General features: G+C 33.7%; 3 protein-coding genes across 3 annotated transcripts; 1 reads left to right on the plus strand and 2 right to left on the minus strand.

Annotated features, from left to right (window-relative positions):
- Nucleotides 1-43: 43 nt before the first annotated feature.
- On the minus strand, nt 44-1,115 carry LOC106647083 (uncharacterized). Its single transcript, XM_014363342.2, has one exon. The coding sequence runs from the start codon at nt 938-940 to the stop codon at nt 245-247; it is 696 nt and encodes a 231-aa protein (XP_014218828.2). The 5' UTR covers nt 941-1,115; the 3' UTR covers nt 44-244.
- Nucleotides 1,116-6,741: 5,626 nt separating this feature from the next.
- bc10 (BLCAP apoptosis inducing factor bc10) lies at nt 6,742-8,401 on the plus strand. The gene is made up of 2 exons (XM_014363323.2): nt 6,742-6,993; nt 7,685-8,401. Exon 2 carries the CDS (start codon nt 7,786-7,788, stop codon nt 8,026-8,028), a length of 243 nt encoding a protein of 80 aa, XP_014218809.1. The 5' UTR covers nt 6,742-6,993; nt 7,685-7,785; the 3' UTR covers nt 8,029-8,401.
- A 650-nt stretch (nt 8,402-9,051) lies between these two features.
- LOC106646827 (small ribosomal subunit protein eS10) lies at nt 9,052-10,109 on the minus strand. Its single transcript, XM_014362976.2, has 3 exons — nt 10,027-10,109; nt 9,486-9,630; nt 9,052-9,396 (listed from the first exon to the last, which is right to left on the minus strand). The coding sequence occupies exons 2-3, from the start codon at nt 9,627-9,629 to the stop codon at nt 9,070-9,072; spliced, it is 471 nt and encodes a 156-aa protein (XP_014218462.2). The 5' UTR covers nt 9,630; nt 10,027-10,109; the 3' UTR covers nt 9,052-9,069.
- Nucleotides 10,110-10,306: the final 197 nt, after the last annotated feature.

Raw genomic sequence — 10,306 nt, forward strand, 5'->3', positions numbered from 1 at the left:
TTTTGTAGTCTTGAATAGGAGATGGAAAAAATTTCATGACGTATTTTTCATCAAGATAATTTAATACATCAACGTATTTACAAATTTAAGTAATTATAATATGACATTACTTATTCCACAGTATATAAAAAAAAAAAATTGCTACAGACTGAAGCAAGGAAGTTTGTGAGATTAGCGTCACATTTTCGCCTGTTATGTTTGAAGAAAACCAATCAACTATTTACATCAATCGATAATTTATAAATTACTCTTCGCCGTCATCAAACTTGAGATGATCCAACTTTATCTCTTTGCTTTTGTCAATCTTTTCAGCTTCTGCTTTGGGCAGATTTTTCTTTTTTGGGGCTTTCTTCAAACCTACAACGTACTCAGGCATTACAATTTTGCTACTCCGAAACTCTGGTTTAGATGTGTTGGAGGGTTCTTTCTTTTTCATGGGCTTCCTAAAGGAAATAACAGCATTGCTTCCATCACTCTCCACATTATTATCCTCAGTCTGAATATCAATTTCCATCGTGTCGTGTTTGCCTTTGATCACTCGCAGCTTGCGCACTTTCTTTTCTTTTCTCTGCTTAAGTTCCTTCAGAAAAGCCAAAGCGGCCTGGCTGTTACTTTCATTAGACATCTCTGACACATCATCCAAATTGTAGCAAGTCCATTTTTCTGGATTTTTTCGGTAATCAGGGATGGCACTGATTTTGGTACGTGGAGCAGGTCCTTCGGGTCGCTTGAATATACTCTGCTTGCCACGGTAACCCTTGATTTTGCTTCTTAACTGTGAACAAGACGATAGATCCTCAAGCCTTGGTACCTTTGAATCCGTGTGATTTTTGTGCTTATTTAATGTCTTTTCGATTGCATTGAGGTGTGCAGACAGTTTTTTCGAACGGCCAATAAAGTTTTCAACCAAGGCGTCCGTCGAATTATTTTCACTTCCCATTTTTACTCCACAGAGAGCTACCCCACATGTACTAAAATCAATTGTTTGATATGGTACACAATTACTACACAATATAAAAAATTGTACTAACGTTTTTGATTACTTCCACACCAGTATGGAGGTTAGGGTTTTGTGTTTTTTTTCTACGCGTACGTATGTGACATATGTTACATGTGTGTAGGTGATGTATCATAATACCAGCGCTCATAATACATTCATAGGGTGTATTCCGCAAATGCTGCCAGCAGTTAAGTTACGTAGGTCGTGGTAACGCCGCATGGTCGGGTAGCGCTAGCGTCAACCTGTACTAACTGTCGGTGGGTTCCGCATGTCAACAAACTCCGAAATATCAGATGGCGTGGGAGCGAAAACAGTAAAAAATATCAAAGTTTGTTGACATGCGGAACCCACCGACAGTTAGTACAGGTTGACGCTAGCGCTACCCGACCATGCGGCGTTACCACGACCTACGTAACTTAACTGCTGGCAGCATTTGCGGAATACACCCATAGTCCGCAGGCTAAGTATACGTCCTTAACCGCCTTTTTCACTAACGTTTAGAATAATGATTGAGACAATCAATGATTGTATCATGAGTTTTTGTATAAAGTTCAATTTATACAAATAAGTTGGTAAATATAGGCACACATGATTAATATTTAAACATTTTAAGCTGTATAAATATATAACATAGATTCCAAATATGCATTATTACCGCTGGAATATGCTAACAAAACCAAATATCCGTCTTTCTCACCCAGCAAAATAATAGGTATCTGTATAATCCTGTATCAATTTATTGCACACATGCGAAATGTTCAATGACAGTAAACAATGACATAATTTCAAACTTTACTTTTAACTCTTCATTTCACACGTAATTTTACAATGCAATTGATAAATTATTATTCATACAAAAGTATTAATATTCTTATAGGAGGTCGATTTTCAGGCAAAAGATTATTTGTAAACTTGCCGTAAACAGCACAGCCAATGTCAACTTTTTATTTTCTATCTACACATCTAGTTGCGGCTGGTTTTAGCGTTTCAGATTTCTAAACTAAAAAGTGGCCCTAAAATTCTGAAGGAAAGCTCGGGAAAGCTTTAGATATTTTAGGCCCTAGAGTCATGTTGTCAATTATAAACCAGCCGCAACTTATTTGACAGATACAAAATAGAAATTCAACATTTTCTGTGCTGTTTGCGGCAAGTTTACAATTTATCTATTACTCGAAAGTATACATATATAGGAGGTTAATATTTGTATAAAACATACACTGCAAACTTGCCGCAAAATGCACAAACATCGTTAATTATTTATTTTGTATCTATTTGAAGAGTTGCGGCTGGTTTATAAGTGACTAAATGGCTCTAGGGCTAAGCTGCCTAAAGCTCTCCTTCAGAATTTCAAAAGCAATTTTTGGCCAAAAAAATCACGACCGCTAGATGGCGCTGATCCTAATGATTATAACTACTTATAGTGGAGCCATTTAATCAATTATAAACCAGCCGCAACTAATTTCGTAGATACAAAATAAATAGTTAAAGATAATTGTGCTACTTGCGGCAAGTTTGCAGTATATGTTTTATACGAATATCAACCTCATATATATTTATACTTTTGGGTAATAGATGAATTGTAAACTTGACGCAAACAGTGCAAACAACGTTAACTTTTTATTTTGTATTTATGAAATTAGTTGCGGCTGGTTAATAAGTAATAAAATGGCTCTAGGGCTAAGCTGCCTAAAGCTCTCTTTCAGAATTTCAGAAGCAATTTTTGGCCAAAAAAATCACTACCGCTAGATGGCGCTGATCCAAATGATTATTACTATACTTATACTAGAGCCATTTAATTATTTATAAACCAGCCGCAACTAATTTGATAAATATAAAATAAAAAGTGAACATTGTTCGCACTGTTGGCGGCAAGTTTACAATTTATCTATTACCCGAAAGTGTAAATATAAGGGAGGTCGATATTGGTGTAAAACATACACTGCAAACTTGCCGCAAGTAGCACAAACAATGTTATCTTTTTATTTTGTATTTATCAAATTAGTTGCGGCTGGTTTATAAATAATTAAATTGCTCTAGTATAAGTATAGTAATAATCATTTGGATCAGCGCCATCTAGCGGTAGTGATTTTTTTGGCCAAAAATTGCTTCTGAAATTCTGATGGAAAGCTTTAGGCAGCTTAGCCCTAGAGCCATTTAGTCACTTATAAACCAGCCGCAACTCTTCAAATAGATACAAAATAAATAATTAACGATGTTTGAGCTACTTGCAGCAAGTTTGCAGTATATGTTTTATACGAATATCAACCTCATATATATTTATACTTTTGTGTAATAGATGAATTGTAAACTTGACGCAAACAGTGCAAACAACGTTAACTTTTTATTTTGTATTTATGAAATTAGTTGCGGCTGGTTTATAAGTAATTAAATGGCTCTAGGGCTAAGCTGCCTAAAGCTCTCTTTCAGAATTTCAGAAGCAATTTTTGGCCAAAAAAATCACTACCGCTAGATGGCGCTGATCCAAATGATTATTACTATACTTATACTAGAGCAATTTAATTATTTATAAACCAGCCGCAACTAATTTGATAAATACAAAATAAAAAGATAACATTGTTTGTGCTACTTGCGGCAAGTTTGCAGTGTATGTTTTACACCAATATCGACCTCCCTTATATTTACACTTTCGGGTAATAGATAAATTGTAAACTTGCCGCCAACAGTGCGAACAATGTTCACTTTTTATTTTATATTTATCAAATTAGTTGCGGCTGGTTTATAAATAATTAAATGGCTCTAGTATAAGTATAGTAATAATCATTTGGATCAGCGCCATCTAGCGGTAGTGATTTTTTTGGCCAAAAATTGCTTCTGAAATTCTGAAAGAGAGCTTTAGGCAGCTTAGCCCTAGAGCCATTTAATTACTTATAAACCAGCCGCAACTAATTTCATAAATACAAAATAAAAAGTTAACGTTGTTTGCACTGTTTGCGTCAAGTTTACAATTCATCTATTACACAAAAGTATAAATATATATGAGGTTGATATTCGTATAAAACATATACTGCAAACTTGCTGCAAGTAGCTCAAACATCGTTAATTATTTATTTTGTATCTATTTGAAGAGTTGCGGCTGGTTTATAAGTGACTAAATGGCTCTAGGGCTAAGCTGCCTAAAGCTTTCCATCAGAATTTCAGAAGCAATTTTTGGCCAAAAAAATCACTACCGCTAGATGGCGCTGATCCAAATGATTATTACTATACTTATACTAGAGCAATTTAATTATTTATAAACCAGCCGCAACTAATTTGATAAATACAAAATAAAAAGATAACATTGTTTGTGCTACTTGCGGCAAGTTTGCAGTGTATGTTTTACACCAATATCGACCTCCCTTATATTTACACTTTCGGGTAATAGATAAATTGTAAACTTGCCGCCAACAGTGCGAACAATGTTCACTTTTTATTTTATATTTATCAAATTAGTTGCGGCTGGTTTATAAATAATTAAATGGCTCTAGTATAAGTATAGTAATAATCATTTGGATCAGCGCCATCTAGCGGTAGTGATTTTTTTGGCCAAAAATTGCTTCTGAAATTCTGAAAGAGAGCTTTAGGCAGCTTAGCCCTAGAGCCATTTTATTACTTATTAACCAGCCGCAACTAATTTCATAAATACAAAATAAAAAGTTAACGTTGTTTGCACTGTTTGCGTCAAGTTTACAATTCATCTATTACCCAAAAGTATAAATATATATGAGGTTGATATTCGTATAAAACATATACTGCAAACTTGCCGCAAGTAGCACAATTATCTTTAACTATTTATTTTGTATCTACGAAAGTAGTTGCGGCTGGTTTATAATTGATTAAATGGCTCCACTATAAGTAGTTATAATCATTAGGATCAGCGCCATCTAGCGGTCGTGATTTTTTTGGCCAAAAATTGCTTTTGAAATTCTGAAGGAGAGCTTTAGGCAGCTTAGCCCTAGAGCCATTTAGTCACTTATAAACCAGCCGCAACTCTTCAAATAGATACAAAATAAATAATTAACGATGTTTGTGCTACTTGCGGCAAGTTTGCAGTGTATGTTTTATACGAATATTGACCTCCTATATATTTATACTTTCGAGTAATAGATAAATTGTAAACTTGCCGCAAACAGCACAGAAAATGTTGAATTTTTATTTTGTATCTGTCAAATAAGTAGCGGCTGGTTTATAATTGACAACATGACTCTAGGGCCTAAAATATCTAAAGCTTTCCCGAGCTTTCCTTCAGAATTTTAGGGCCACTTTTTAGTTTAGAAATCTGAAACGCTAAAACCAGCCGCAACTAGATGTGTAGATAGAAAATAAAAAGTTGACATTGGCTGTGCTGTTTACGGCAAGTTTACAAATAATCTTTTGCCTGAAAATCGACCTCCTATAAGAATATTAATACTTTTGTATGAATAATAATTTATCAATTGCATTGTAAAATTACGTGTGAAATGAAGAGTTAAAAGTAAAGTTTGAAATTATGTCATTGTTTACTGTCATTGAACATTTCGCATGTGTGCAATAAATTGATACAGGATTATACAGATACCTATTATTTTGCTGGGTGAGAAAGACGGATATTTGGTTTTGTTAGCATATTCCAGCGGTAATAATGCATATTTGGAATCTATGTTATATATTTATACAGCTTAAAATGTTTAAATATTAATCATGTGTGCCTATATTTACCAACTTATTTGTATAAATTGAACTTTATACAAAAACTCATGATACAATCATTGATTGTCTCAATCATTATTCTAAACGTTAGTGAAAAAGGCGGTTAAGGACGTATACTTAGCCTGCGGACTATGGGTGTATTCCGCAAATGCTGCCAGCAGTTAAGTTACGTAGGTCGTGGTAACGCCGCATGGTCGGGTAGCGCTAGCGTCAACCTGTACTAACTGTCGGTGGGTTCCGCATGTCAACAAACTCCGAAATATCAGATGGCATAGGAGCGAAAACAGTAAAAAATATCAAAGTTTGTTGACATGCGGAACCCACCGACAGTTAGTACAGGTTGACGCTAGCGCTGCCCGACCATGCGGCGTTACCACGACCTACGTAACTTAACTGCTGGCAGCATTTGCGGAATACACCCATAGATTCATACATTCACGATTCACCATTCATACACACATGAAAATGCGCTAAATTTAAAAACAGATTAGAATTAAAGTCAGGTTACTAAACAGATTCATCTCTCTGTACAAGCAAACAATGTAATAGCTAATATATTTAAATAATGAAACATTAAAGTACAAAATTAATAATTTAATAATTAGGTTGTAGGAAAGATTTAACAGGTGTAGAGGGTATGTTTTAGGATAATTAATAAGCCAATGTATTATGTACTTGGATTTTAGTTAGAAAAAAAAAAGATTTGCTCGATTCACTTCACTAACTTTGTCTTATATTAGCTATTTAAAATATATGAAATATAGGTTCTATACATCATTCTAATGCTAATTGACTTAAATTATTTGCAACGTAAAAATCCACTGACAATGTTAAGAATCTGATTTATGTGATCTGCAAAGAAGCATCACAAAAAAATTAATAGTTAATTGAGTAAGTATATTTGTAGTGTATGCGTATAATTACGTACACGTCATTACTCATTACGTCGTATAGTGTCTTGTTTACTTATAGCTTATATATAGATATAGTATGAGTACCTATTAACCTACACACGTTCAATAGTATATACATTTAAAGAGCTCTATATATACAAGTGCGAGGTATTGAGGTGTCGTCGATTTTCACTCCCCGTTTTCCGACAGCTCATTTTTTAACTTTTTTTTCGGTACCTATTCATGAAATTCGCCGCTAAATCAAAACAGTGGTACTTATACTGAGGCAGAGTAACGATAACGATGGATCGGATGATCAAAATTACTCGATCAAGTGACTGAAGCTTTCATCATCAGCAATCAGCATCAAAGTATTTTGGAGTCGTTTGTTATAGGTTATGATAAGCAAATGAGGTTTGTAATTGTTTGTTTCCTCGACGTTTATGTGAATTTGTTTGTACTTGATTCTAACAAGCGTATACTCTTGATAACTTGTTAATTGCATAATGAATTGTGCTAGCTTTGCCAAGGTGAATTTCGGTAAATATTTACTCCGTGCATTTTTTTTACACTTTTAATATTTAACGACTGAAAAGTAGCTAGTTTAGACCCTTTACTCGGTTAACTCCAATTAACTCCTACTTAGTAAAATTTGAATGCATATTTTTTTTTCGCAAAAGTTACATCAAGTTAATTGTATTGAAACATGAAATTTAACAATATGTTCCAAACTTTGTTCAGTACAACAAGAAGAAAGCATTAAAGATTTATTACGGTATTAATAACTTGTTTGATTTACTGTAATAGAAAACATGCTAATAGTATTTTGTAGTTAAATGAGTTACTAAAAACTTAAACCTTCATAAACCTAACAAACAGACGACCAATTATCAGTCATAATAATGATAACCATAGAATTAGTATTCTATTAAAATTTTTTGTTTTTCAAAGCTACGATTACCTTTTCTAATTGAATAAATAATGTTTAGTTTTACTGACTTCTAATTGTGACAAATCTTATGCTACTATTATTTATGAATACTTACGATAAAATGTTATTAAAAATCGTGTGTGTAATGTTATAGATGTCATTTGTGTTTTTAAGGTACTACAACAAGCAGCAAAGGAGATTCAAATTCAAAGAGAGAAAAATTTTTTGCAAGGAGACCTCTCCTTTTTCCCGGACTCTGTGCTACGGCAATAAAGATGTATTGTGTGCAATGGCTCATACCAGTGCTACTTATTCCAAAACCAGTAAATCCAGCACTGCTACAGACGCATGTGATGTTTATGGTCCTCTACTTGATTGGTTTCTTTCTGGAGCGCAAGCCTTGCACTGTCTGCAGCCTCGTCTTCCTTGCCACTGTTTTCCTGATTTGTTATAGTGGTATTGGCAATTGCCTTTTTTGGAGTAATAACTGCGACACTGTTAGATGTGATAATGGCTGAGACTGCGCTTCGTAATGTTATCGTTTTTGAGACCACAAGACTTTATATTTTAACAATTTTTGCTAATTCTTAATTTTTAATTGCGAAGAATGTGTGCCACTATTGCTGCTTACAGAGTACACTGGAGAACATTAAGAAAAATTCCATTGTAAATAGGAATGGTCACAGTGTCGAGTCGGCTGTGCATATCCGATATTGCATATCCAATTGTATATAGCTTCATGTTATTTCTTTGTTTTTATTTGTTAAGATCGCCATTGTTTTCTTTATCTTTAAAAGAAAGCAGCTGGTGTGATATTGATTTAACCTAATCAAATCAATTCTAGAATTAGCTATGCTTCAACTTATCAAAAATAAAAATTTTTTACTTCTATTTTTCTATGAGTCTGAATTTATGCACCTTTAATTTTCGAAAAGCATTCTCTGTTCAAGTTAAGTCTTGAATTAGAATCTAATATTCCAAGACCCTTCCAAGTAAAAAGAAAGCATATACATTGTACAAGTACCTATTTAATGAATTTGTAAGAGAACATGGAAATAAAGATGGAAACATTGCAAAAGAAAGTATTTTTACTTATTTCTTAAAACCAATAATTCCCTAATGAAATGAAAGGCAGTGCACGAGACACGACTCACACGACACGTTATATATAAAAAATACACGTTAATATAAAAGGAAAGATACTTATGTTGCGTGCCAGGACACAGGGTACGGTTGAGCAGGCAGAGAGCAAATAAAAGGAACTAAACGAGTCTTTTAAAACGACTATACATCTGTAGTTCATACACTGCATGATGAAAACTTAAAGCAACTGTTTCGTTGTCAACAGTTTATAAAGTACAATAATTGTAGTGTAAAACCTAACGAGTAAAATAATGAAATTGTAACTCATTTAAGTTTAACAAGGATGTACTTTTTATCATAATTTGACGTGATCGATTTTTTTCCAACACTTTAAATTCTACATCATATAAGTATCATGAGAAAATTGAAGTGTAACAAAATAAATCAAAAATGCGTGATAAATATTAAAAATTATTTTATTGTGGACCACGACCACGACCAAATCCACCACGGAATTCAAGTTCGCCAGTACCAGCACCTACATCAGCCTTTTTGTCAGGACCACCAGGCCCACGTCTGTATCCAGCGCGATCTTCGGACGGCCTGGAAGTTTCACTCCTTGGGCCCATTTGGGGCTTTTGTCTTGCACTTTCTGAGGCAACTTTTCTCTTAAGAGTTGCTGGTACGATTTCGGGTGGCAAGTGGAGGAAATTTCTCAGATACTCAATACCGTCATTGGTCAAGTAATAATAATAATGGCGCCAAGCAAACTGTTCTTTCACATATCCTCTGGATTTCAATGACTGAAAAGATAGTTTTTTGTTAGATATCAAGATTAAATACTATAGAAATTAAGTTTCAAATAATATGTATAAGTATACAGTAATTTTACCTGCAAAGCTTTAATGACATGAAGATTGGGGATAGTCTCTAGTTCTGGATGTTTTGGTGCATGGAAGTCCTTTTTGGCAACCATAACACCCTCTTTGAAGAGATATTCATAAATAGCAACTCGGTTGGCTTTGGGCATCAACATTCTGTAAAATAATTCATTATTACACTTTTCGTTCTAAATTTATCACTGCGGTATATTAAACTTCGTAAAACTCAATCAGCTAATGAAGCTCTTTAGGTTATACTGTCACACACTTTATTATTCACAACAATTATCTCGCATAAAACATTTCATCGTGCACGACCCATTAAATTTGAATAAAAACTACCCCTAGGTACATTTTATATTAACTATACCACGAATACCAAAAAGAAAGAAATAAACAATAGGAATATGTAAACGAAATATCGAAAGATTAAAGGCACTAGTGATGCGAAAATATTCACAAAATCATAATGTTCACAAGAAAATTATTGTTTTGCAAATTAATGTTCGGATGTTGTAGATAAAAAAGGATTATTTTACAAAATTAACGCACTTGCAAGTCTTTGGTACGCTCCGGTCACCGTAAAGAAAATAACATTCCTCGTGAGTGTGAGATTTCTAACTTTCTAGACCCAATCAGATGGTTCACAGGATAGGGTAAAAATATTCCGCGCGAACTTCAAACATCGAACTAGCTACTACCACATTTGTCGTTTATTTTTTAACGCAACTACGTAACAATTTAAATTATTTTATCATTTGTAAAAGTTTTTTCTAGAAGATAGTTCGATTTTTTTTACATGAAATTATTGTAAGAATTAAAAAAATGAAAT

This window comes from Copidosoma floridanum, unplaced genomic scaffold (assembly GCF_036245765.1).
Source record: "Copidosoma floridanum isolate Cflo_tuat_1 unplaced genomic scaffold, Cflo_Japanese_pri ptg000001l, whole genome shotgun sequence".
NCBI lineage: Eukaryota > Metazoa > Arthropoda > Insecta > Hymenoptera > Encyrtidae > Copidosoma > Copidosoma floridanum.

What these genes read in the sequence shown, in the direction of transcription:
- LOC106646827 (XM_014362976.2), bottom strand. Translation starts at nt 9,629, where the DNA reads ATGTTGATGCCCAAAGCCAACCGAGTTGCTATTTATGAATATCTCTTC. An exon ending in ATGTCATTAAAGCTTTGCAG is followed by an intron (nt 9,397 to 9,485) that starts GTAAAATTACTG and finishes CTATCTTTTCAG; the next exon opens with TCATTGAAATCCAGAGGATA.
- LOC106647083 (XM_014363342.2), bottom strand. Translation starts at nt 940, where the DNA reads ATGGGAAGTGAAAATAATTCGACGGACGCCTTGGTTGAAAACTTTATT.
- bc10 (XM_014363323.2), top strand. Translation starts at nt 7,786, where the DNA reads ATGTATTGTGTGCAATGGCTCATACCAGTGCTACTTATTCCAAAACCA.